At 53.7% G+C, this 27,891-nt stretch overlaps 2 protein-coding genes across 6 annotated transcripts in view; one reads left to right on the top strand and one right to left on the bottom strand.

Moving 5' to 3' along the window:
- The window catches only part of C3H7orf50 (chromosome 3 C7orf50 homolog), a 100,227-nt gene that overhangs the window by 20,016 nt on the left and 52,320 nt on the right, over positions 1 to 27,891 (bottom strand). The window lies entirely within an intron of this gene.
- On the top strand, positions 4,316 to 19,908 carry Gpr146 (G protein-coupled receptor 146). Of its 4 annotated transcripts, none has more exons than XM_057764192.1 (2): positions 4,316 to 4,433; positions 16,145 to 19,908. In XM_057764192.1, the coding sequence occupies exon 2, from the start codon at positions 16,170 to 16,172 to the stop codon at positions 17,169 to 17,171; it is 1,002 nt and encodes a 333-aa protein (XP_057620175.1). In that variant the 5' UTR covers positions 4,316 to 4,433; positions 16,145 to 16,169; the 3' UTR covers positions 17,172 to 19,908. The 4 variants fall into 4 exon arrangements, with proteins under 4 accessions (XP_057620175.1, XP_057620176.1, XP_057620179.1 ...); XM_057764193.1 differs by having other exon boundaries at positions 16,142 to 19,908; XM_057764196.1 differs by lacking the exon at positions 4,316 to 4,433 and adding an exon at positions 13,481 to 13,708 and having other exon boundaries at positions 16,142 to 19,908.

Genomic DNA, 27,891 nt, shown 5'->3' with positions numbered 1-27,891 from the left:
AACTAGCTCTTGTAGACCAGGCTAGCCTCAAACTTACAGAAATTCACCTGCCTCTACCTCCCGAGTACTGGTGTTAAAGGTGTGCAACACCACAGCCTGGCTGGCAGTGACTCCAAAAATCATTACACTAATAACATTAACGGTAAATTCTTTAAGCCAGTAAGATGTTCATTTCCCTGTAAACTAGAAAAGACGCGGGGGTGGGGGGGAGGCAATGTGACTCCCTAACTGGCAGCTGCTGGGCTCACCCTTGCTTGCCAAGCTGCCGTGAACAAAGTGACTGTCAGTCAGATGGACCCAGTGAATGACCCTTACGGCAGCTCCAACGGCTTTAAGTTTAACTCTCAAATGATAGAAGCTGCCCAGCAGTGGTGGTGCACACCTTTAATCCCGGCTCTTGGGAGGCAGAGGCAGGCAGATCTCTGAGTTTGAGGCCAGCCTGGTCTACAGGACAGCCAGGGCTACACAGCGAAATCCTATCTTGAAAAACCAAACAACAACAGTTGGAAGCTGATTGGTCCAGGCTCCTGAAGGCTTGCACTAGACTTTTTGCTATCACAAGCCTAAGTAAATTCAAGATGCCTCTGTAACCATTTGCACTTAAGCAAGCCAGAGGGAAGGCATTCCCTCCTGGGTTTAGCAGAGGAACTGCTGGACCTATCTTGAAAGATGCACGCCTGTTAGCTGGGCGGATGGTGCCTTTAATCCCAGCACTCGGGAGGTAGACCTCTGTAAATTCAAGGCCAGCCTGGTCTACAAGAGCTAGTTCCAGGACAGACTCCAAAGCTTCACAGAAACCCTGTCTCGAAAAACCAAGACCCCACCCCCAAAGAAAGCAATAAAAAGAAAAAAAAGACTTCACTTTCTAACAAGAGGTAAGCTCCTGCCTCACCTCACTGGGGTCAACCCAGAAAATCAACTAGACCATCCCTGTCGTGCATGAAGTTCAGCACAGGAGTGTTTCCTACACTGTTTTATGAGTACTCGATAGCTCTGAAGGCTCCACTTTCTTCCGGGACAAAGTGTTAAAGGTGGGTCAGCCTGCACCCCTGTGTGGTTTTCATCGCCTGCTGTCCTTTTCCTGCTCTGCTGACTCTCAGCTTGAACGTTCCCTGTCACTCAGTGCCATGAATGGTCATGAGTGACAGAGGCTCAGGCAACAAAGGTGACCCTCTGCGGAGCTGTGCATCAGACAGAGGCACGCAGTGGCAAATGGGAGCTAGAGGTATCACAGCCCTCAGGTGAGGGAGACAGTGCAGATGGTGGTGCTGCTTCTCTTTATCCCCTACCTAGACAGCAGTGAGAATGGCCTGAGTAGCCCTGTCTGCTTGGGAACAGTATCTCCGGCACACAGACCATGAGAGGACAGGCCGGGGGTGAAGACAGACACATACATCTCTATTTTTAGCACCTGCCAGCCGGAAAACCACCTCCTTCTGCTTCCCCTCTCTCCAGCTGCCACTGATCTCTGGGGTCAGAATTTCCAGGTCCATAACCAGCAGGGCTCTGGTAGGCTTGTCCTAGTGCAGAGCTCCTGCAGCCTCAGGCTAGAGAGGGGGAGGGGGAGGCTATGGGAAGCAGGGCTCCCAGGGCTACAGGAGAAAGGCTTGCTGTATCTTGGCAGGACCCCATGGCTGGTTGCTTGCGCCATACATGCAGGCAAATGTCTGCTGTTCCTGGAGTCTTCCCCAGAGCCTTTGTAACTGCTCACATGCCTGTGACTAGGGTTCTAGAGGACACTTGGTCAGGGCAGACGCTCCGTTAGCCACTACTGCCGGCTACTCCAGCTTGTGCCCAGCAGAAGAGCCCAGCCTGGTCTTCGGAGTGTATGAACTGTGTCACTGCATGCCAGGCTCTCTCTGCCAAGAGCAACTAAAAACGACATGGGATCATCTTGAGGCCAGAAGGCTTAGCTAGATATGGTTGGAGATGCAGCCTGTTCCTTCTCGCGTTACTAGTGGGAGATCTGCTTCCATGGGGGGACAGAAAAGCCCTGGTGGGTGGCCAGGGAGGTAGAATCTGATAAGAAGGAATAGGAAGGGTACCAGGAAGGAGCATGGGCACCTGTGTTGACAAAGATGAGACCTGTGGCTGTCCATGCAGGAACCACAACTTTGAGTGAACTCAGACCACCTGCCCCGCCCCTGCTCAACTCCTCCAACTTTGCTTATTTGGTTGATCACAGTCAGGACGATCACAAATTCAAGGCTAGCTTGGGCTATATAGTAAGATGGTCTCCCCTATCCCCCAAAAAGAGTCCCTAATACACTAGACCCTTGGTAGCATTACATTATATTAACTCTACAAACAAAATATTTATTTATTGAGAGAAGGCCTAATGTAGCTCAAGTTAGGTTTAAAATTGCTCTACAGGCAAGGCTGGTCTTGAGTTCTCTCAATCCTCTTGCCTCCTAAGTGCTGGGATCACAAGCATCCACCACCACACCTTGTTTACATCGAGTCCCATCAAAAACTAATAAACTAACTTAAAAACATTCCCTCCCCTGGTCAATGTGTCCCCTGGAATCTAATCTACCAAACAATGCACAAACGCACAAGAAAAAGTAGAGAAAAGGGGGAACCAGCTGCTGTCTGGTGAGGGCAGATTAAATCCAGCACTACCCCAAACCCCAGAAAGATCAAATGAGAAGTCTTGGGAAGCAGGGCCACTCTCAGGTTCCTGCCCAGCAGTCCTAAGTGCCCTTGTTGTGGAATGCGGTTGATCTTATCGACTGCCACTCCAGAACAGCCAGGAAGACCTGCCAAGTCCCAAGAATGTGGCCTGGGAAGGGAAGTTCCGGCGTTTCCATGGTGCTTGGCCTTAGCAGGGCACTGGGCTGCAGCATGCAATGAGACTCGTGATCATAGCGTACATATCACGAAGGTGGCCTGAGCAGGGGCTGTGCCTGACCGTTAGGAGGCCAATCTCTGGTGATTTTCACACAAGGACCTCAGGGCAGGAGGACAGACATTGCTGCACACACCCACACCACACCCGAGTTGTCTAGCTTGGGGCCCAGCCTATGCGATGGGAGTCAGAGGGAGGCTGTGGCCCTCTACCTTCCGTGGTCTTCCCGCCTGAATTCTCCTGTAGCAATGCCTTCACTTTGAACGTCTGCACTGTGGTTTCTGTCCTGCAGAGTGGACTCCCAGCGGGCCCTCTGTGCTCGGGGCTCAGTTAACTCACGGCACTCCTTAGTTGTGAACAAAAGCCTCACAGGTACCCTCTGCTAGGCCCCTGGAGGCCCGATGCTCCGGAGATGGGGTAATACAGCCCAGGCTCCGACCAGGAATCTTGAGGGTTTAGGCTATTTATTGCTTTGTTTTTGTATGTGTGCCTATGGGGCTCAGAGGTCAATCTTAGTTGTCATTCCTTGGGTGTTGTCCACCTTGTTATTATAAAACTGAGTTTTTGTTTTTGGGTGGTGGGGTGGTGGCCTGAAACAGTAAGTAAGCTAGGCTGGTCAGCTGGCCAAGGGGCCCTAGGGATCTGCCTGCCACCTCCCCAGTACTGGGATTACAAGCCTTTTTGACATGGGTTACCAGGGTGCAAACACAGGCCCTGAAATGGGCTATTACTCCCTCTTTGACGGTCTTGCTTTGTAATCCCAGTTGGCCCAGAATTTGCTTTGTAAGCCAGATCAGCCTTGGATTTAAGGCAGGCCTCCTTGCTCCTGCCTTGAGTGTTGAGGAAATAGATGGGCACCATCATGTCCAGGTGGGCTGTCTCTTGTGTGTATTTTTTTTTGTTATTGTTTGTTTGTTTTTAAGAGAAGATCTCACATATCCCAGGAGACGCGGCCAAGGATGGCTTTGAACTTCTGATCCTTCCTATTCTACCTCGAGTTCTGGGATTCCATGCATGCGCCACTATCTCCGGCTTATGTGGTGCTGAGGAAGAAATGCAGGGCTTTCTGAACTTCTCTAAAGAAAACGTCCTCACATCCAGAGTGTGAGGCCAAACCATGGCATAGTAAACGGCATCCTTCCGCCTTCACGTTGGACAGCAGCTACACAGTGGGTCAGGCTGTTTTCCCGCGACCGCATCGCTTAGGCCCCTAGGGCCCGGGAGTCACGGGTCGTGGAAGCCACAAACTTGGAAGGGGGCAGGTGCGCGGGGCCCGCCTGAGTTATGGCGACCAGGGCTGGCCACGGAGACTGTCCATTCGGACCGGGGGCGGGGACTACGGGGAAATAGGCGACCGCGCCAGGAAAAGGGCGGGGCCACAGGAGCTGTCGGTCGGGAGAGGGGGCGGGGCCTGACGGCGTTGCTCTGCGGGCGGGACCACGCCAGCGGCCCCCGGGGGGAGGGACGGGGTCACGTGTGTACACAGCCCCCGCGGCGTGCGCGCCGTGAGCTCCTGAGCTCCGCTGTCTCCTGCGAGCCCAGCTGCCCGCCAGTGGCCGGTGCGCGGGCCGCTGCCCAGCGAGCGGTGAGTGGGGCCTGGGGCGGGGAGCCCCCGAGAGCTCCGTCCTGGTTGGGAGGGGACCGCGCTGGGCTGCGCTGGTCTGCACTGGGCGGGCGCCAGGGGCCGGGCGCGCGGTCCTGAACCCCCGGCACGCGGCAGATCTGCTGCCCGCGACGGGCTCTCCTGGGACTCTACGGTTACCTCTGCGTCCCTTTTGAGGGTTAAGAGCATAGAGATAGCGGAACTGGCGCCGTCTGCCCTGGACAGTCACCAGGTACGAGAGGCAACGCCAGAAACTAGAAACCCCAGGTGAAGGATGAGGTCTGCAGGCATGCCGACTAGGGCTTACTTGGTACCCGCTGTCCAGAACAGCACCTGCCACTTTAGCGCGCCCCGTCTGTGAATACGCACTTGAGAGCTGCAATCCTGCTCATGTCCTGACCCAGCATCCGGACATTTGTATCCACCCCCACATTCATGCATGTATCAGAGGCAATTGATGACCTGGGGACAAGCTAGCTTTAAAGAACTGTAAATTAATACCATTGAAATGGCTCTGACCATGTCCCAACGCCGCTCATGCATAAGGGAACTAGATACTATCGCTGAGAGTGCAAAGAGACACTATTAATAATTACACTAAGGGTATGAAGAACTACCTACCACAAGGTCCAGATTTCCAATCCAGAACCTCTGGTGTCTTCCAGGATACAATGTGTCAGGGTAGACTTGGTGTGGATTCATGAGAAAGAGGAGACACATCCACCCAGAGCTTATGTGAGAGCATATGGGGATTTAGGTCAGGAGGTGTAGGCTGAGCAGATCTACATGGTGGTGGAGAAATGAATGGTAAATGCCAAGTTGGGGGGAAATGCCTGTGTGGTTCACAGGCTGGAAGGGGGGCTTGCTGCTCCCTGGGCTTTCTCTCCTCACCCGTGATATCCTTTGGAATTCTGAAGTGGTAATGATTCCCTCCTTTAGTGACCCAAACATACTGAGATGCACACCAAAGCCGTGCCTTTGGGGAGTAGATCACAGGTCTACAGAGTAAGTGCTCATGACTGAATTTTCTGTTTTCCCTAAACCTGCCCTAGTTACTTCCTCTTGCCTGCAGGCTCTTAGGTTCCCTACAGCCAAAGCTGGGCTTTCACTAACCTACAAGTCTGGCCAGCACTGGGTCAGTCACATCGATCCCTAGGCTCTCAAAGGCCCAGGACTCTAATACCCCTGAAGCTTCACAGAGCAGAGGGGACTAAGTTTGCAGAGAGAAGCTGTAAGTTTTCTGTCTCGTTTGAGATGTTGCTGACAGAGCCCCCATACTCTAAGACAAAGCAGAGGGGCAGAGTGACACGGAGCCGGCAACCTGTGCACCCCAGTGCTCACCCTGGGGCCCCTTTCATACCAACAGGAGGAGTGGCTAGGAGTTTCCCCATCTGCATTAGGACCAAAGCAAACCCAGTCAGCAACTGTTGTGACCAGACCTACTGTGACAGGATGGTAAAAATAGCCAGTGGGGCCACGATAAGATCTGTGGCTTCCAGCGCTTCCTGCAGGTGGAGCCACAGCAGATAGAAGCTGGAGGCTATGGGAGCCCACAAGGGGTGTGTGCCTACCCAGTGACTGAAATGGAGAATCCATCTGTGCTGAGTTTGCTCCTTGCAGTTCTCAGGATGCCTCTTATTTATGTTTCTGTTGTTTCTTTCCCCCACCTTGCGTCTGAGAAAGCCTCAAACCTTGTTAGTCAGGGAAAGAAGGTCAAGTTACGGAGTAAATCGAGAGCAAAAGCATGAGTTCCATCTTGCTCCAGGGGAGACACAGCCCAGGGTCCCATGTAGGCACCCTGCCTGCTCTGAGGCAGGGGTGGTTTGGTCCCAACCTATCTATCCCCCATGCAGCTTCCTGCAGCTGGCAGGAGGCGGGCTCCTCTGCATAAATAAATACAGGGTGGTATTTATGCTGCTGTATTTATGCATCTCAGGCAGGCTGCCTGGTCCAAGTTTGAGCCTCTCTAAACAGAAAGAGACAGGGTGCTGTGCTGAATGCATCTGAGGCTGGCTGCTTGGCCCATGCGCCTTCCTCTGCATTGTGAACTGTGAAAAGCAAAGGCTATGAGAATCAAAACCGCTCATGTACGTCATTTGGCTTTCTTATCACATGCCAGGAAGGTGCAGGGGTGGCTACGGGAATTAGCCTGCGCAATCCATGTGCGCAGAAAGCCTGCCGCAGCCCCTGCCTTCCTGAGCCAGAAGTTCCTACAGTGGAGCGTTGTTTACCAAGGCTTCCGGTCACTGCTGCAAAGGGAGATAAACATCTAGAAGTCATTTTTGAAGCACTTTGTTTTCAGACACGCAACTAAAGTTGAGCATCTCCTGGTGCACAGCAGGCCACTTGATAACAAAATAACTCACCAGGCCTACAGCAGCTGAAGGCCCGCTGTCATCGTTCATATAGAGCTCTGAATGTCGAAGGAGCTAGGGCATGACCACAGTCCTGTACTGGGGGCACCATGTCCAGGTCTGCTGTCCTTACGTCTATATATCTCCGGCCAGGCACTGGGGCACAGCAGAGAAGGGTCAGAGAGGTGTCCCCAAAGGTGCACTCAAAGACATACCAGATGAGCAGGGAGCAAGGTCTTTAGATGCACGGGTGGGCTGACCTATATGGACTCATGTGAACCAAGGGGCTGACTCGTGCCCTTCAAAGTCAGAAGAGGATATGAGATCCCTTGGAACAGGAGTTTCAGAGGTTGTGAACCAACACACGGGTGCCAGGAATTGAACCCAGGTCCTCTGGAGAGCAGTCAGTACTCTGATCCCCTGAGCCACCTCTCCAGCCCCATGCCTCAGTTTCTAATGGGCACAGGTGTAACAGTTAAAACACGATCCTATAAACAGAATGGGGCACTGCTCCCAGTCCCAATGATTAGATCTGTGAAATGTCTCATCTTGATTTCTTTCTTTTTTTTTTCCTGGACTTTTTTGAGACCCTAGGTAGGCCAGGACCTGTAATGAAAAAGAGTGGGTTTTGTTTTTTTCTTTTCTCTCTCTCTCTTTTGGATATTGGGGATGAAGGTAGGCAAAGTGGTTCCTGCCGAGCCACCCTCAGCCCTGCAACCTCCTGCTAAGCCACACCTTCCAGCCCTCTTTTTACTTTAAGGCAGGGTCTCGCAAAGTTGCCCACGCTGGTCTTACATTACTCTGTAACCCAGACTGACTTTGAACTTGGGATCTTCCTACCCAAGCCTCCTGAGTAGGGAGGATACCAGACTTGTGCCATGGCACCTAGTAGACAAATGGTGCTGAACTGTGGGGCAGCGGGCAACAGAGATGCCCAGCAGAGGATGGGGTTGCCTGATTGATTAGTAGGTAAGGAATGAAATACAAAATGTGAATGAGTCTGCTCCAGCCACATGGGAACAGGAAGCCGCCCCGCCCCCCCCCCCCCCCCCCCCCGGGCCTGCCAGCATGCCAATCTTTTCTAGGGGCTGCTGCCTCTGGCTACTTCTGGCCATCCACGGTTGTAGGAGATCACTATTTTTCACTCAGTCTGGTCATTTTGTTGCTAGAGAAATTCCCTAGTAATAACCTAATTTAGATCCCATGGACTCTCAGATTAAGATATACAGAAAAGACGACAGCGTCTCACCTTGAAACGCTTTTACCTTCAGCCTGAGAATGGACTCTCGTCCTTAGCGACTGTGACCCCGAGTAGGGTCACTGCTATGCTTGTGTTATGCAGGGAGCCCCATGAGGGGTCCACTGCAAGACGCAGAGCTTCAAGAACTTCAAGTTACGAGAGGAGCACCCCTCTTTGCCCCCCCACCCGTAACTACTTCCCTTCCCAATTCCACATTCCCTGGAAAGTTGTGAATACAAGCCAGCGAAGCCAATTATTTACCCTGTGGTTTAATATTAGAGTAACACCAGGAAGCTCCCTGTGCCATCCCCAAGCAGACTACATTTGCAAAGCTTCTGCCACATGTGGCCATGTCCCCAGAGTGAATTCTGGAAGGCCTTTCTTGACATTTGCTTGGGTAGCCGCACTCCCCACCCCCCATGAAGGCTCACGTGCAGTGTGTTTCTTGAGCCCACGTGCTTTCCTGCCCAGCCTCCCTCCATTTTCCTCTTCCCAAGTGTCAGTTGACTGAGTCTGAGCGAAAGGTCACAGACCAGCTTCTGTTGCTCTCATGACAGCTAGGGAAAAGACTAGATTTCTGTGCCCAGCACTTCCTGGGCTTAGCAAGCACAGGGCACCCTCGGTGCCTTATCTCCTTCCTCCCCCTCCACCACACACTCACATGCTTGGGAGGAGTTTCCTAATCTAAATCTGGGGAAACTGAGGGACAGGATGCCAACGACCTGCCTAACCAGAGGGGCATAAGGGCTGGCACGAAAGTCTCAGCCCCTGTGCCTGTCTGTCTCAGGAAGATGGGCTGAGTGTCCCAAGAGCCTCACTACCCCCACGTCCAGGCCACACCCACATTTTCACACGCCTTCCTGCAGTGCAGCATACATCAGGCCAGGGATCTAATCAGTGTCTGTAAGTAAGGATGCTATTCAGGGCTTGGCACAGTGACTCATGCCTGTGATCGCAGCATGCAGGAGGCTAAGGCAAGAGCATCAGGAGTTCAAGGCAAGCCTGGCCTTCAGAGTGAAACCCTGTTTAAACAAACAAATAATAACAACAAAACCTCAACCCTTTATTTAGGGGTAACACAACCGTGCCTGAAACACCCTGATGTGGGATGTTAGGGATGCAGAAGCCCTGGGTTCCCTGTAGGGACAGCAGTGCCTGTTGTGCACCTATTTCTATCCCATTTTATCACTCAGGCCCAGTGGCCACTGCCAACTTAGCCCTGGCATAGTTAAGGAAAGGAGCAGCCACACTATTGGTTCCCCGATGCTCAGGACCCCAGATCCTCTGGTCTGTAGCGTATGACCCTGCTGTTCATCACGGGTGCCACAGGGTGGGCTGGGCAGTGGAGCAAACACCACAGGGTGCTGTTCCACTCAGTCCTGTCTGCACCCAGCTCTGAGCAGGGACCTGGTGATTGGCAGTAGTGCCACAGAGTGAGATTGTCCAAGGGTGAGCCAGACATACTGGACACACTTGGAATCCCAGTACTCAGGCAGCAGAAGCAGGAGGATCACAATTTGAGGCCAGCCTGGGCTATCTAGTGAAACCCTTGTCTCAACAAAATCCAAGACCCCAGAGTTATATGCTCAGGGCCCAAAGTGAGGTGGGAATTCCCAGCCTGGATAGACACTTCTTAGGAACTCAAGTCAACAGAGGAGAGCTGTGTTCTTGCTAAAGACTCCATCTTGCAGGTCTCCATGGACTGGCCAGAAAGGGGGAGATAACGGGGCTGCAGGAAGACATCTCTGCCTCCCACCCTTGAGGGCACTGGACAGGAAGGGTTGTTCAGCAGGAGGCCCACAGCCAAGTCCTCAGAAACTCAAGGGTGGTGTCTGAGGAAAGAGCCACCGCCTAGGTGCCCACCGGCCTGCTCAGCTCCAAGTACTAATTAGGCCCCACCTCACCCGGATGGAGGCGGCGCTCATTACGCAGCCTTTCTGTCAGACTTGAAGGGTGATGAACAGGTTGGCTGAGGTCATCTCGGAGTCAGCAAGGCGGCTTGGGCAGGAAATAGGAATGCAGAGCCCCAAGTTCCTCCCTGGTGGCTATTCTGAGCTGCCACCCTGGCTGGGGTGGGGGACTGTCTTTGCACCCATTGTCTTTCCCTCCAGTCTTCTAGCAACACCTAGCTCAGGCCCCAAGCAAATTTCAGTGCCGTCTGGACTTGTCACACACAGGAGCGCCTCCCACCACCTTGGTCCCAATGCCTGGTCTGGTCCTTGCTCTGCTCTCAGCCCTCTGTGACATGCGTGCCCTGCTCTTCCCTTTGCTACATTGTGGGATAGAGGAGGAGAGATGGTGAAGACAGCAGGCTGAGGGCTCCAGCTGAGTGAGGACCATCTCTGTCCTACACACAACAGATGTGCCCCATGCTCAATGAGGCTGGCCTCCTCGCCCTCTCCTTCATCCTCTGCTGACTTCACATGCTGGAACCTTAAGAGCTTTCAACTGAGGTGGTGAGAGAGAGAGAGAGAGAGAGAGAGAGAGAGAGAGAGAGAGAGAGAGAGAGAGAGAGAGAGAGAGAGAAGACAGGAATGTGGAAGCCAGAGATCATCATCCGGTGTTGTCTTTTCCATTTTATTTTTGAAGACAGGTTCACTTCTCACTGATTCATCTAGACTGGCTGGCCTGCAAGCTCTTGGGATCTGCCTGGCTCTGCCACCCCCAGTGCTAGGGTTACAGACGTATAAAGTCGCCCCTAGCCTGCTATATAGATCCTGGAGGTCCGGCCCTCATGTCTGCACGCAAGTGCTTTAGCAACTGATCCATTCCACCCCCTTACTCTTTTATGGATGTAATTAAGAAAACAAAAGCAAGTATGAAAGAAGGCAGGTGAATCACTATATCACTAATGAATTTGTTAACGAACTGACTTCGGTCCTCTTGGGTAGCCTAAGGCCTGTGTGGCCCTAGCTCCTTTGCTCTCTTAGACAAGGTTCCCCTGCTGGGGTGAGGAGATGGCCAGAATGAGGGACACGCTGACCTACTATATAAGGGCGCCCAGAGAAGATGGGAGTGAGCGTGGACCTGGTGTTGGCCGGATTCTGAGGGTTAGTGGGCAGCACCATGGCCATGTGGAGATGGAGGGAGAAGGTGTGGGCTGGGGCTGCCACAGTATCCTCTGGGGGTACTTTTAGAGGAAGACACATTTGGACTCAGTGGAGCCTGAAACTAACTTAACAGGCCAGCTGTGGGGAGGCTGGGCCTTCAGAGACAGGGAGGGCAGAAGAGACCAAGCGCCCTTCTGATGGTGTGGGGGCCGCTCATTGGTGGCAAGGTTGGGCTATGAGTATGAGGAGCTTGTGGCTGTCCAGTCAGGACTTGACAAACAGGAGGAATGACAGAGCACTGAACAGGAGACAGGGTCAGGGACTGGCCTGGCCTGAGAGGTGTGACCTGGTACTATGTCTGAGGGATGTGGGAATCAAAGGAAACCTGGGTAGAAATGGCAGGAATTGTCAGGGAGGGTTCCGGGGATGGGAATAGCCAGAACGAGAGCGGAAGGAAGGCATGATGAGGGCAAGAGAGACAAGCGAGGAAGGCGGTGCTGGGAAAGATGGCTGAGAGGTGAGGGGCCGGCGGGCAGTGCTTTTTGACTGGAGGGAATGAATGTCTTCTCCCTGGTGGCAGCAGTTGGCGGGGCTCCAGAAGCTGGGTCATAATGACCACTGCACTCTCGCAGGCAGAGTGTGACGGACACCTGCTGGGAGCAGTCTGCATGCTGGGCTTCCATCTCTGTGCTGTCCCCACGTTGCTGCATGGGGTGGCACCTCCCTGGAACTTCCCTGACACTGTCAGGTACAGAGTGCACCTCTGTGGAGACCATTGGATTTCTCCCCAGCCTCTCTGGTTTGTGAGCCAGTTTCTCAGGAAGGAAATTACCAGATGGCCTGGCTAACTGGAAAGACAGCCTAGCCCAGGTCAGAGGGTAGAAACCAAATCATTTTTCACTGGCTACAGGAAGTCCATCTTCTCCAGCAGCAAGGAGAACAGGAAGGAAGTGAAAATGTAGGGAGATAGAAACCCTGAGAGGCCTGTGAACACATCCACACCCACACGCCATGGAGGTCAGCCTCCTGTTCCCCTTCTGTGGCGAAAGAAGGTATTTGGCTGAGGCCCCTGGACTCACTGAGACACTAGTGTTAGGTGCCCACAGCCTCAACAGGTGGAGCCCCACTGTAGGGTGCCCCAAGGGGAACTGCCTAGACTTGAGGTCCCCATGGCCAGAGCTCTACAGCCAAGCACAGGGACCGGCTGTGGTTCTGGGGCCTTGCCTGCTGCATCCACCTGTCATTAGGCCATACCCAGCTGTTCCTCCCCAAGCCGCAGCCTACACCTTAAGGTGGGAGGGACACTCTCAGGGTGGCCACAGGGACATTCCCAGAGCAAAGAAGATGGGACGCAGGCTCTAGTGACACACTCTGTCAGACCTACACCCTAACATGGATGTCGCAGCTCACACAGCCACTCTGCTCTTGGGGTCTCCCTGCTAGGAGGCACCTCATGGGAGCAACAGCGTAGCAAGCAGCAAAGAATATCACTTTCAGAAGATAAATGAAAGCAACCATTCTGTTTTTTTTTTTTCCATCTGAAATAAAAGTTCTGACGAGTAAGACTATTTTGAACTGTAGTTAAACCTAGGTTCTGGATGAAGCTTATCAGCTGCTCGGCACCCACAAGCTGGCCAGAAACACCCTCTGCAGTGCATCCAGGTTGGATAAACGGTGCCGTGCAGCTCTCAGACCTAGGGGCCAGGCCATGGCAGGCAGTGTGTGAACACTGAGTGAATTCTAACCTGACTGTTCCACACGATGCTTCCCCTGGAGCCCAGATGCTCGCCCAGTGCAGGCCCTAAGCCCTACCTCCTGCTCCACTTCTTACTGCAGGCCATTAGCAGTCTGGGCAGCTGCTGTGCCCACCAGGCTGCATGGGGGCACAGCGGGGCAAGCAGTCCTGCCAGGAACAGCACTCTGTAGCCAAAGAGTAGGTCCCGTCTGCTCCTGTGGCCCCCAGCAGGTCACATGCACGTACATCTGGAAATGCACGTGTGGGAGGCTACAGACCCCCCACCCCAGCTCCAATGCTTTCCATTCTAAGCCCGCCCCGTGCTGCTGCTGTGCCTTCAAAGAGCCTTGTGTGTCCCTGGACCTACAGTGAACGCAGCCAGCATCTCTATGGCAGAGTCTCAGTGAGGCCCAACTATTTTGTCCTCAGTTCTACAGACAAACGTCTGTTCAGTTCATTTCCTCAAGAGAAAAGGGAACTTAGGACTGAACTAAACTAAGCTCTGGGTCTCAGGACCTGAGCTGCCTGTACCCAACCTGCAGGCCCTACCCAGGGGCTGGATGCTCCGTGGGACGGATGCAGAGGCCGTGAGCACACTTGATCTGCAGGGCAGACTGTCCAAGTGCCGCCTCTCCTCTCGAAACCAGCTGTAAACACAGATAGGGAGGGGCCTCCACGCCTGCCAAGGGAGGCAGCAACCGTGTGAGTAATTGACTCAAGGAAAACAAGTGCAGCAGGAGTGTGCGCCACGCTCACGCGCATCGCTGGCTGCTGCAGAGAGGCTGGGATTCCCGAGACACGGGCCCTGGCTCTGCCATGCTGCCTGCTGCTGGCCTCTGGAGTCCATATTACAAAGGAAGGAGGGACTTGTGATACAGGTAGGAGCCTGGTGGCTGTCACTCGATGCTACTGGCTGAGTGGGGCTGAGGATGAGCAGGCCAGGGAGGGCAGCCCCGATGGGAGGCGAGAACTGATGGCCTGCCACTAGTGAGAGTCTCACAGACATGGAGGGGCAGAACAGGACCCGAGTTCCTGCACAGATTTACTCAAGTAAGAGTGCTGTAGATGTAGGGTCTGAGTGAGCTGGAGGGCATGGTCCCTGTCATCAGTGGTGGGGAGCTTGTTCTCATCAGAGGACCCGTGGGCTCTCATAACCTCTGTCCCAAGTTGAGGAAGGAGGGTTGAAAGGGGACCAGGTGGAGAATATCCATAAAGCCTGGGTCTATAAGTTTACACAAGACCAGGTCAGCAGGAACATGGCTGTGGGCTGGTGACCAGGAGAGGACAGAACACTCACTAATACCAGCCACAGTGGCCACAGAATACCCACTGTTCCCTGGAGACCATGGAGCTGTGGTCTGGTGGATAAGATTCCAATAATGTGTGGTCTGTTCAGCCACCACTGCCCTCCAAAGCCAGGCAGCCAAGGAGAGCCAGTGTGCCCGGAGACTGGGCCTCCCGTGCTGAGTGTGCAGGGAGGTAGGTGCTGCAGAACAGAAGGAGCAGCAAAGTATACCCTGCAGAGCGACTGGAATAACAGAGGAGCCACAAAGAGGTACCTTCAGGAGGGAGCCAGGAGGGTAGTGCTGGGGTACACCAACCCCCAGTAGCCACTTTCTAGCCCCCCTCCCATGAAGTAGCAGGCAGGGAGGGGGGATCACCCAGTGAAACCCATGTCTGGTGGAGGATACAGCAAGCATTTGTCCTTGAAGGAAGGCAGAGCCACTTAGCACTTCCCAGGACCCCACTCCATGGCCTTGCTTTTTGTTCATCCATTGTCCTAGCTGCTGAGGGCACAGGCTAGGACTGCAGTGTCTTTACTCAGTGGCCTCTCATGTGCATCCGAATGAGGGTCCCAGCATTACTTGCTGAGCTGAACTCTGCGTGTCTGACCTGGGGAGGAAGAGGGTACAAGCTGATGTCCAGAAATGCACAGTGCACCTGGCATCAGAATGATGGCTACCACTGGAACAGACCATAGCGTGGGTCTCTCCATTTTCCTCCTGATGAGCCTCCCCATCCCACCGGTGCCTGCTGCCAGCCTGTGCATCTGTAGTGTCCCTCATTGCAGGACCTGCCTCTCAATGCCCTGACCCATAGCACAGTCACTACACTCCTGTACGCTGTGTCGAGCAAGTGGAGACCAGCGCTTGGGTGGCACAGCTTCCTCCCAGTGGGGGCCTAAGGCTGGCAGGACCATCGCCAACACCAGCAGCCTGGCTTCCTAGCTGTGTCCCCTGCACTCTGGGAAATGGGAATGTTTGCTTCCAGTGTGTCTGTTCAGATGCTTTCTGTTTTTTGGTTGTGTGGGCAGGAGGTCTGGTTGGGTCGAAGTACAGTTTGAATGTAAGGTTTCCCCTAAAGAACTGCTTGTCCCTGAAGAACAAGTAAAGAGGAATGTTCTCTGTAGATCCACAGTTACATCAGGATTAACTGACAGACTGCAACACGGGCTCTATGCTGCCCCATAGGTCAGTGACCCTGGGGGAGGGAAAGGAATGCCTGGGCTCACCCAGGCCTCCCACGTCTCCCAGCATTGGTGGATTTGGGTGCCCACAAACCCAGCAAGCCTCAAGAGTTTACTACAAAGGGCCAGCCAGTTTGAGGAAAATTATGTGGGCACAATGGAGCATCCACGCTAGGCCCCCAGGCATCATCAGCCTCAGAGGCGCCTGGTCCTCCGGTTGGTACCCAGCTCCAGGGCAGTAGCTTTTCCAGGCCCTGCTCACAGGGTACAGCACGGGGGTTACAGGTGTACAACACTCATATCTCACATTTGCTCACGTGTGCTCATGCTGGGGGACACCTAATACCGTGCACCACCCATATGTTCTCCTGAGTCCCTCCCCGAACCAGGCAGATGTGTGTCCCCAGATGACAGGCTGTGCTTGTCTTGTACACACGAGAGTGGGTGGGGATAGCCATCAGGTGAGGAAGGTGGTTGGGGCGGCCCAGCACAGGATGTGGTTTGAGGTTGTGTGGGTTCTGTCCCCAAAAGCCCCCAGTGCCAAAGGCAGCAGGAGTTCTGATGGTGGTGAGAAGCCCAAGGCACAGCTGGTGTGGCCACGGCACAGGAGGGCACGTGTAATATGCTTCTAAAGGCTTCTGCTCAAGAGTCTGGCAGGTCACCTGGAACTCTGATTTCCTTCAGAAATGGTCCAGGAGTCTCACCATGGCCATGAATGTCCCTGAAGTCTCAGAGGCCTGGCTCCAGCAGCCTGGTCTGGAGCCTCCTGCTTGCAGACACACACACACCCCTACATATGCAGGAGGGTGCTTCCTGGAGTCTAACTCTGTACCTTCTCTCTCAGCAGAGCTGTGAAGCTGGGGTGAGCTGCCATGTGGAGCTGTGGCCCACTCAACAGCACAGCGTGGGGTGAGGAGCCGCTGTGCCGGAACCTGCGCCTGGGGCTCTGGGTCCTCTCGCTTCTCTACCTGGGAGCAGGTGTCCCTGTGGGCTTGGGCTACAATGCCCTGCTGGTGCTGGCCAACCTGACCAGTAAGAACAGCATGACTATGCCGGACGTGTACTTCGTGAACATGGCTGTGGCCGGGCTGGTGCTCACAGCATTGGCACCTGCATACCTGCTGGGCCCTGCCCACTCCAGGTGGGCCCTGTGGAGCCTCAGCAGCGAGGCCCATGTGACACTGCTCATCCTGTTCAATGTGGCTTCCCTGGTGATCATGTATTCTACCGCCCTGCTGAGCCTTGACTACTACATCGAACGTGCCCTGCCACGTACCTACATGGCCAGTGTGTACAACACCCGACACGTGTGTGGCTTCGTCTGGGGTGGGGCCATGCTCACCAGCTTCTCCTCTCTGCTCTTCTACATCTGCAGCCATGTGTCTTCTCGCATCGCTGAGTGTGCCCGGATGCAGAACACGGAGGCTGCAGACGCTATCCTGGTGCTCATCGGCTATGTGGTGCCAGGCCTGGCTGTGCTGTATGCACTGGCACTAATCTCAAGGATTGGGAAGGAAGACACGCCCCTGGACCAGGACACCAGCAGGCTGGACCCCTCGGTGCATAGGCTGCTGGTGGCCACCGTGTGCACACAGTTTGGGCTCTGGACGCCTTACTACCTGAGCCTGGGGCACACAGTGCTGGCCTCACGGGGGAGGACCACAGAGGGGCACTATCTGGGCATCCTGCAGGTTGCTAAGGACTTGGCCAAGTTCTTGGCTTTCTCAAGCAGCTCCGTGACGCCGTTGCTCTACCGTTACATCAACAAAGCCTTCCCCAGCAAGCTCCGACGGCTGGTGAAGAGAATACAGTGTGGGCACCGGCACTGCCCCCCTGACCCTGTGGGGATCCAGCAGGTGATGGCACAGGCATAGCTCGCCCCTCCCTGGTCTTGGTCCCAGGAGAGGACTTGACCGCGAGGAACACTAGATCCACCTGATGCACAGCACTTTGTTCACCAAGCACGGCGCTGCCACCCTGGGAGGCGTGCTGAGAACAGAATGGCATGGGGGGCACTTCTCTGACATGTTCCGTGTGCTCCCCTAGGCCAGTCTTGGTTTGACGCTGCCTTGTGGAAAGCGGCAGTGCCTTGTGCTAACGGGCTGCTTCTAACTAACCTCCCCGCCTTCCCCGCAAGGTGTGTGCCTTTCTCCCAGGGACATCTTCAAGGTCCACATCCTCAAAAGCAGGCTGACCTTCGGCCTCCCTGGTATTTGGGCTTTCTAAATGAAGTGATGAAATCTAAAGCCAGTATTTATACTTCACACTGACACAATACTTGATTCTCCTCTCTCTCTTTTTTATTAAATAAAAAGAAGTGTTAGAAAAATGCCTAGTATTAAGATAAAAACAGTACAAGGGAACATGGCTGTCACTGGTACCGGTGTTACAGCTTGAGGACAGGACAGTGCCTGTCAGGCCTGAGCTGCTGGACCTCTCTCCAGCCACACATACCTGGCTACCTCTCTCCTAGAGAACTGATCTTAGAACAGGCCTGTCCTTCCGGGCCTCAACACGTGCACATCAGTGAACGGAAGAAAGTACTCTCTCCTTACTGCAGAAACCGGAAGACCCCAGGACAGAGATCTGGATGTGGTAAAGTGTTAGCTAGGCAGGATGGTAGGAGGCCAGGCGCCCCGAGATGACCAGGGTCTGGCATCCAGGTTAAGGGCCCTGCCTGGCTGGTTTCACACAGCTGTGGGGTGGTACAGGATGAGGCTCGCCTTCCACAGGTGTCTGGGTCCAGGCCTCACCCACATGCCTCTGGGGCCTTGTGTTTGGTAATTAACTACTCTAACACGTGGGCATGAAAAGAATTCCCACCACCCCCATCCCATCACTGTCACCACCCCATTCTCTAGGGTTACATTGCAAGCCCACAACTCCCTGCTCCCCAATTCTAGCGATCTCCTCCATATGATCGTCTAACCTGCCTGTCTCTGCAGAAGGCGGGTGTGATCCATATTCAATGGCCTTCCTACAAGGCCCTGAGGCTGTCCTAGCTGCTTGGGAACTCCAGCTAAAGTACGTTTAGTTCTATCTATTCTATGCAAACTACATCACCTCAGATGGTGAGTGCCAGAGTTAATCTGCCTTAAGGAGAATTACTGAGGTGCATGAGGTCCTTAGCCCTAGCTGTGATCACTGGGCACACTCTGTGGGGCCTGGTTCTCAAGAGTAAACCACAAGGCTGGGTTAGACAACAGTCTCAGAATTGCTTCTGGCTGTAAAGTGTTGCTTTGAGGTTTTTAAAATGGCAAGCCGAGCTTTCCCTGTCCTCCCGACGCACAGCTGAACGGAGATTCTGAGGCTGCCAGGGTCCCAGCCCACAGCCACACCGACCACCTTAATGCTTGCTGGCTGAGGAAACAAGAACCCTCACCATGAAGGGTCTAGCAGAGCCTAGCCCGCAGGCCAACTGTAGTTCACCTATGGTGAAAGCAAGCCCAGGGGCCAAGGTCAGGGCAAGCAAAGTCAGCCTAAGCTTTGTGGGTCATAGGGGAAACAGAATCCAGATAGGCGGGGCTGTTCATGACGTCGGTGTCCAGCTTAAAGCAGTCATTGCCCTTGGGGACCATTTTACACCCTTTGGGCCAGGTAGAGGTCCTGGGACGGGCAGACCCCAGGTCCAGGAAGGGCTCTGTGTCCTGGACTCCTTCACCCCAGTCATCCCCAAGCAAGGTGGGGAGAGGCCCAAGTGTTCCTTTGTTGCATTTTCTCAGTGGCCTTAGGGACAAACTGACCATGTTTTAGGTGACCCTTTAGGGACTAGAATCCAGGACCCTGTGACTGGCATCAACTCTCTAGCCACTTGTCCTGCGGGGACAGCCCAGTGCGCACCCAGCTGTCTGCTTGGGTGGAGCTGCACATGGCTAGAATAGTGGCCATCTGCAGTGCAGATATTCCCTGTAGAGACCCCTACTGTGATGTGCCCTCCCACCCGGGATCCTATTCCCACCACCTGCCTCCTCGTCCCAGTCCAACCACAGCCACCCAAGCACCACACAGTCACCGGTGCTCTGACGCCTGCTGTCTGTGAGTCTGTGCTGAGTTCATCCTGGGAGCCCCCAGTGTCTGCGTTCCAATTCTCCCAAAGTAGGAAAGAACCTAACCACATAGAGAAGAGGTCGCTGCAACAGCCGCGCATGCGCACAGTGCTTTCTTGCATGCATTTAAGATGGCAGGCAGAACACGCAGTTCCCCAAGGATCGCTAATTTGGCTGTCAACACTTCTTGATGGTTATAATTTATGATGAATGCTCTTATTTTCATTAACTCACAAGAAAGCCTGCGGTGTGTCGTTACTTAGGATTCCAGAAAGTGACCTTTCTCTTTGATTTCACATGACATGACAGAGGAAACCAGAGACAGTGCTCTTTGGGGCAGATATACCCAGGAACCAACAGACACCTGTTCTTTAGAGAAAGCATTCGGCAAAGGGCAACCCAGGGACAAGATGATAAACTGCATGTCTGCTTCTCGGGAAGATGGGGGCTTTCCCATTCCTGACCGACGGGATCCACCTAAGTGGCTGGATCCATTTGCCAAATTCTGTGACTGTGAAAAAGAAACTACTGATGAGATTCTCACATCTGAATACTATTAAATTATTTAACACTCATCACCCTGGTTCCCTTTTTTTTTTTTTTTTTTAATGGTGGGGAGAAATCGAACACCAGGGCTTTGCACCAGCGTGGTAAGCACTGCAGGCAGGCCCAATGTCTGGATCCCTAAAACATGCATTTCTAGGGGTATGTGAAGTGCATCAGGAATCAGAAAACAGTCTCTTAACACTGGCTGTTTCTGGGCTGGAGATGTAGCTCAGCACTGGAGGGCCTACTTAGCACACACGAAGCCCTGGGTCTGGTCTCCAGCATCTGTGTGACCCTGATGTAGCGATGCTCACTTGCAATCCCATCATTTGGGAGGTCAAAGGAGTCCAAGGTTGGCTACAGAATTGAGTTTGAGCCCAGCTACGGGAGACCGTGTCTCAAGAGAAAAGGAGGTTGCTCAGGGCAGGAAAGATAGCTCAGTGATCATAAGAACACTGGCTGTAATCCAACTGTGGTGACGCACACCTTTAATCTCAGCACTGGGAGACAGAAGCAGGTGGACCTCATAGTTCAAAGCCAGTCCAGACTACAGAGTGAGTTCCAGGGCACCCAGGGCTACACTGAGAAATCTTGTCTCGGAAAAATAACAACACTGGCTGTTTTTCCTGAGGACCTGGGTTCAGTCCCCTGGACTGACATGGTGGCTCACAACCACCTATATCTCCAGTTTCAGAGTAACTAATACATTCTTCTGGCCTCTATAGGCACACATTACACGTGAATAAATAACACCCTCTTTCTTTAAAAGGCTGTTTCCACTCAATATAAGTAACATTTTTAGCTTACTCTGTAGTTTGTCTAAGAATTACATGAAGCTGATAAGCCAAGCGTTACTCAGATGCCACATGCCCTGTGGTTGCTGCAGATCAGCAAGTCTTAGGGGTGACAGAGGGAACTTGAACCTATCACTCCACCAGCCACAGGTGGGAAAGGCGACACCCATGCACTGTCCTACTTCCCCAAATGTCACCCATCTTTAGGGACAGGCTGAGGGTATGCTCATGCCTAGCAGCTCTCCTGGAGCTCCTGGAACACGTGGGAGGTCCGTCCCAGCAGCAGCAGCTGACCCTACTTTGCACGTGGTGCTGGGTGATAAGTGAACAAATGACAACCTGGAAACGATGTTTACGGAGGAGAGCCGGTGCTGTCAGTAAAGAGCACATAGCCTGGATCCTGCTGCATGCTTTGGTGAATAAACGTGCATCGGGGTGTGCTTTTCCTGGCGCTCTTATGCTGCAGTCGGCGTCAGCAAAACCAAGAGCTGAGAGCAGGGGAGTCCAATGCAGTGGGTCCAACTTAACTTGAGGCCAGGTCACCCTGTTTAGAGGATCTCCATGGTCCTCTCCATGTTTGGGCACGCCAGGATAATGCAAAGACTAGACTCGAGCAGTGAGTCTCCCGGGCCTCCTACACTGTTAGATTATGACTCAGGGACCCTGAGAGATACCCCACTGAGTCCGTCAGGTAATGGGGAAGATTCTTCAACTGTCCTCAGCAAGTGAGACATCCCTGCGGCCACAAGCCCAGGGCACATAGCTTCCAATGCCACCTAGCATGCCCCACAGTCTGGAGAAGGGACTGCATCATGGAGTGCAGGAACTCCCTAAGGCGGGTGTCCAACAGTGGCAGGGTCACACGGTGCCGTCATATGCACCTCAGCCCTTAGAGGGAAGGCAGCATCTACCACATCCCACATCTAGTCACTGGTTCCTTCTGGGGCATGCATGAGGCCTCCGGGGCTTTTTTCCTAATCTGAGAAACATCAGAGCCAAGTCTTGGAGCTTCCTTTCAAAGGAGGGCTGGATGAGTCAGGTTCCTGCCACTCAGCTCCCCTAGCCGCCCCCAGTGACGGAGTCAGGGTGCTCCTGGCTGATGTGTCAGGCCGCAGTTCAGGAAAAGGGAAGAAGCTAAACCCCACCCCTGCTGGAAATACACTCACTGCGTCTTTTGACCACCCCACTCCCCACTCTCCCTCCATTTGTGTGTGCGTGTGTGCAATATGCATGTGTGTGCAAACATGTCTGTTCGACTATGGGTGCATGTCTGAAGAGGGGTGATCACGCATGTGGAGTCTGAGGTTGGGGGTTGGTAACATCCTCCATTGCTCTTCCACCTTATTTACAGAGGCAGGGTCTGTCTTTTAATCAAACCCAGAGCACATTGATATGGCTCGTCTTGCCAGCCAGCTTGCTTTGAGGACCCATCTCTGTCTTCAGGGGCTGGGATCATGGGTGGGCCGCCATGCCTACCTGGAACTTAAATGGATTCTGGGGTCCCAAACTCAAGCTGTGTAGCATGTGCTTTAACAAACACCAAATCATTTCCCCAGTCCCCACTTTGCGATCACTGGCTGGGAAAACAAGGGCAGCTAACCATACACCTGTATCCCACAGCCTGTGTGCTCACAAGAGCTAGGGTGGAGACAGCTTGTCCTCTGACCAACAGACAGACGTGTCTCTCCAGCACAGGAGGACCGCGACTGTGAAAGGATGCCCACCCACACAGCTGTGAACACCCAACAGCCTGCCTCCCTGACCCAGGAAAGCAGACATTATCTCTGGGGCTCTGAGGAACTTTCTAGAATGACAGAAACAGTCTCTCAATGGGCCATTGGATTTGTGGCTGCTTGCACCTGTCAGAACCCAACAGGCAGGAACCCGGAGATCCTCAGTGTCTCCTGAGGAGGGGACAAGGATGGCCAGCGCCATGCCATCGCCATCATGGAAGACACAAACAGAATGCTGTAATGTGAAAAGTGCTTTCACTTTCAAGCTATAGCCTGTCTTATACTTTGCTAGGTTCATGGTTTCTGTCTGAAAAAGGCTTGTTTCCCGAGCTCCACCCAGTGGCCGCCGATGGACTTGCTGTCGGTGGACTTCAAGCATTTACCCCATGATCCTTGGCATCCTGGGGATGACGATTGGTCTTTGCCACGCTATGGCTAAGCTGAGGGACATGGCTCCCAAAAGGATGGGGGTTCTATCACTGGTCATTCCTTCCCTCTGCTGTGGAGGACACTTACAGCCAGGGCTGCTTTCTGGCAGCCTCCTTGCCCATAGAGATTAAAACTCCACATGCTGCAGTGGTAAGGCGTGACTGTTGTGTGCACAGACTGCTCTGTGGTTGGGGCTGCTATCACGTGGGGCTCCCAGGTCACACCTGCTTTGGTCACACTCAGTGGATGTGGGGAACGTGGACAAGGCTCCACTCTCCAGGCTCCAGTGGCTTCCTAGCAGGAGTCTTGTCTCACGAACCTGGCATTCTGTCAGACGTCCCTAGATTCCCCTTGACTGTGCCTTCGGGGAAGCCCAAGGGTCCTGGCCCTGCTCAGTGAGCCTAGGTTATTTAGCTACGGGTTCCCAAGTCCTGTGCATGAGATGCAGGCAGCCGGGAGGATAGAGATCTCCTCAGGTCTTGTGGATCTCTGCTGCCCTCTTGGTCAACCACACATACAGGATACAGGCTCTCTGCGGCCACAGGAAACTGCCTTGACTAGTACTAAGACCAATGTGCTGGCTTATATCAACTTGATAGGACCTAGAATTACCTATGGGACAACCTCACATGTCGGTCAGAGATTTTCTAGATTGGGTTAACTGAAGCGGGGCCCTCCCTAATGCCGGCAGCTTCATTCATATAGGCTGGCATCCCAGACAATCAAAAGGAGAAAAAAGTATCCACCTCCCTCTGCCTCCTGACCACATACACAATGTGACCAGCAGCGACCACTGCATGCCTCTGCCTTTCCTGCCATGATGGACTGTATCCTCTCAAACCAGAAGCCACAGATCAACCCTCCCTGCCATGCTTATGGCGCTCCCTGTCAGGTATTAGGACACAGAAAGGAGAAAGTAGCTGAAAGCGTCAACACAGCGCAGGAGGGGCCGGGCTGTGACTACACACACTCACATAATGCAGCACAAATGTACACAAAATGCAGCCCCAAAGCAGCTCTCTCTGCACGGCAAGCTGGGGGTAGTGGGGAATAGCCACAGATGCAGACACAGCTGAGCACAGCTAGGGAGGTGGATAACAGAAAAGGGACAGAGCAATCCCAAATTCTTTCATTTAAAGAGGCAATGGCGAAGGGTGGTATCCTACTTAGGGTTCCTGTTGCTGTGATGAAAGGCTAGAACCACAAACAAGTTGGGGAGGGAAGGGCTTGTTGGCTTTCACGTCTTCCTCAGAATAGTTCGTCACAGAAGTTAGTCAAGACAGGAACTCAAGTTAGTCAAGGCAGGAACCTAGGGGCAGGAGCTGATGCAGAGGCCATGGGGGGGGTGCTGCTTACTGGTTTGCTCTCCATGGCTTACTCAGCCTGCTTTCTTACAGAATCCAGGACCACCACCCACAATAGTCTGACCCTCCCCCTTCAATCACTAATTAAGGTAATGACCTACAGGCTTGCTGACAGTCCAATCTTACAGAGGCATTTTCTCAGTTGGGGTTCCCTTGTTTCAGATGTCACTAGCCTGTGTCAAACTGACATAAAATTAGTCAGCACAGTGCCGGGTGGTGATGGCGCACGCCTTTAATCCCAGCACTTGGGAGGTAGAGGTAGGTGGATCTCTGAATTCTAGGCCAGTCAGGGCTATACAGAGAAACCCTATCTCAAAAAACAAACACCACAAAATTGAAAACCAAATAAACATCAACAAAAAAAGAAATTCCTGGGAACATGGTTCAGCTGGTAGAGGGCCTGACTAGCATGCACAAAGCCAGCAGTTCCAACCCCAGCGTGGCATGAACCAAGTGTGGTGGTGCACACCTGTAACCTCAGAACTCGGGAGCAGAGGCAGGGAGATCAGGAACTGAAGGTTACAGAGCCGGATGCCAGACTCAAATCTGTCTCTAAATTCCTAGAAAGGGCCTGCAGCTACCACTAGAGTCAACCAGAGATGATCAGTTGAGAGTCATTGGGGACACAGCACAATAAGGCTCACGACAGACCCCCAGGTCCAGCCTGTAGACTCACTAACTGCACCAGGTGAGGACGAGCTCCAGGTAGACAAGACACAGAATAACTGGTGTTCAGTAAGTGTGGGCACTTGGGCCAAAGAGCCTGCTAAGCAGTGTTTCCATGTCACTAGTGAGGAAAGATGCCAGGCAGAGAGCTGAGACACCAGAGATAGCTGGGGAGGAGGTGGGAAGCAGAGGTCAGGAGGAGCCAAGCACGGCACAGTGAGGACTCCTAGTCCTCAACAAAGAAGCACCCGATACAGAGCTTCCGCCACCCAACATGAGCTGAGTGAGGCTGAACCCACACTGGCCTTTCAATCCTTACTCCCAGTTCCAGACCTTGTGTCCCCCTCCTGCTTTTCTGTAGTCTGGTCACTCTGTGAACCTGTTCCTCCTGACCCCTGGGCTGCTGTATTGGAAGACCAAAGTCACAGGAGTCACTGGCCCTCACAGCATGGCACACTATGGCGAGATGAGCCTCCACCCGGCCCAGAGGCTGCATCCTGAGTTCCTCCCATAGCCCACAGATGCCAAACCCCGGTAAACATCAACTTTCCAAACTGCAGGGTCACAGAGGAAGGCACCGGAGGAGGGTGAAACGGGGTGTTTGCTGCGGTCACTCTGCAGACTTTCAGGGAGAAGGGTTGGCAGCGCATCCTGGAGGAGATGCCACACAGCAGCTCAGATGCAGGGTATCCCTGCCCGTCCCTGTACAGGACCAGCACTGCAGCAGCCTTGGGGCTCAGAGGGGTTGGGGTGAGCTACCAACTAGTTTCAAGATTTGACAACATTCCTACCTGAGCCTGGGGATGCCGCCTGGTCTTGTACACGTGTCCCAAATAACCAAACTACATGTTTAAACTGTGGAGTTATAACACAAAACTCAAGAGAAGCGGGGCTTAAAATGTAAAGATGCGGCAAAGTGGAGAGGACCAGAAAAGTCATCACTGTTGGCACAGCACGAAATGATACCAGGGGCCGGACGGTGGTGGCGCACGTCATAGTATGAAATGACACCAGGGGCCGGACAGTGGTGGGGAGGCAGAGGCAGGTGGATCTCTGGTCTACAGAGCTAGTTCCAGAACTGTTGGAGCTGTTACATAAAGAAACCTTGTCTCAAAAAAAAAAAAAAACACCAACCAACAAACAAAGAAGAAATAACACTGCATAGCCCTGTCTGTCTTATTTCCCCAGGCTTGTCTCTTCTGAAGTGGAAACACAAGGCACGTGGCATTTTGTGTCCTGCTTCTCCTATTAAGTCTCAAGGGCCTCCCACTGCTGTGCGTCAGGACTTCATTCCTCTTCCTGCTCAGTGTCTGGCTGTGCAAAGATATGTATGCTGCTCTGATTGTCCCTACCACCTGGCTGTGTGAACGGCGGGCTATTAGGTCTCTATGAGGAGGGCCATCCTGTGAGCTGTCGCCCCCGACCTGCCCCCGACCCTCCCCCCCCGGAGCTCCCAGTGCAGAACAGAGGACCTGCAGCTGTATAGACAGAGAAGACCGGGGACACCTTGCCACCCGGACTATTTGTGGCCTGTGGCCAGGTAATCACTGCACAAGTGACCTCAAAGTGTAGGCCCAGCATGGCGGCGCAAACCTTTAATTCCAGCTCTCAGAAGACAGAGACAGGTGGATCTATGAGTCTGAGGTCATCCTGGTCTACATGATGAGTTCCAGGCCAGTCAGGGCTACATTAGTGAGACCCTATCTCAGAAACAAGATCAGCCAAACATTCAAAAAGCAAGCTGTATCCTCATAGAGGGGAGGAATGAAGCCACCATGCCCATCACCGAGGGGACAGGGAGGGAGGAAGGCACCATGCCCATCACCGAGGGGACAGGGAGGGAGGAAGCCACCATGCTCATCACCAGCTCAGATGGGGAAATGAACACATGATGGGAGGGGAAGGCCGGGGTGGAGGCAGCCAAAGCCTCCACATCTACCCTCTGCCCCTTCCCTCCCTATGCAAACCTTCAGTGTCCTTCCCTTTCTTCCCACCCTGCTCAGACGCTGCCCTTGGTGCTGGGGGCTCCTGGTGGGCAGGGCTGTGGGCTGCGCAGGCCCTGAGCACAATAGCAGCATGAGCACACGATCTGGGGCCACTTCTTCCTGAATCCTAAATTCCCACGGTGCACGAGCTTGCAATCTGGGGCCACGTCTTCCTGAATGCTTACGGCAGCATGAACATGCTACTGGGGCCACGTCTCCCTAAATTCAATTGCCAGGTCAGAGCCAAAAGTTCAGACTAGCACTTCGGTGGCTGACAGTCCACACCTAGGCAGTCACAGCTTAGGCAGGGGTCACCAGCTGAAGAAGTCCTTGTGACACCAAGGAAGCAGCCACTGAGCTGGGATGGGATGGTGGCTCACAGTTGGGGGCCTGTCACACCCATGGGAACCACAGCTTTACCCTGCACCATTCAGGGGAGCCACAACCACTGACCTTCCTGTCACATTTCTGGGGATGTCAGCTCACCCAAAAGCCATCCTGAGCATGGGTTACCTCACAGAAGGAAACTGAGGCCTGGGCGTCTGCCTCTAAAGATCACACACCAGAGAGAGCAGCCACCGCAGTTCTGTTGTCCCATGCCTGTGCGGTCAGCCTAAGGGCCAGCATGGGGCAGGCAGGCAGAAGCCTCAGGACTGGAGGGCATGCAGGTCCCTCCCAAGGTGGAGAGGCTGGTGGGGAGATGGCTGTGCCCAGCAGCCTGCTCTGCGGTCCCCATGAGGTTCCAGTGCCTGAGCACTAACACCAGGCAGGCTGGTCAGCATCTGACTGTGGCTCAACTCAAGCTGCAGGGCCTCTAGTCCCACTGCCTGTCCCCAGGGCTCCTCCCATTGGGCCAAGAGGTGTTGCACTTCTCAGGCAGAGGAAAGAGCAGCAGGCTTCAGAGCACAAGTCTGTACTTCCCTTACCAGCGGGTAAACAGAATTTGGGAAGGAGGGGATTATCAGCCCAGAGGCCCCACCCTGCCTCTACACCCTGTCCAGTTCCCAGGGGAGGGGCCAGGCACTAACACT

Source organism: Chionomys nivalis, chromosome 3 (genome assembly GCF_950005125.1).
Source record: "Chionomys nivalis chromosome 3, mChiNiv1.1, whole genome shotgun sequence".
Classification (NCBI taxonomy): Eukaryota; Metazoa; Chordata; class Mammalia; order Rodentia; family Cricetidae; genus Chionomys; species Chionomys nivalis.
This window is presented reverse-complemented; position numbering and strand designations above follow the sequence as displayed.

Excerpts from the sequence above, each read along its gene's own strand:
- Gpr146 (XM_057764192.1), top strand. The coding sequence starts at position 16,170 with ATGTGGAGCTGTGGCCCACTCAACAGCACAGCGTGGGGTGAGGAGCCG.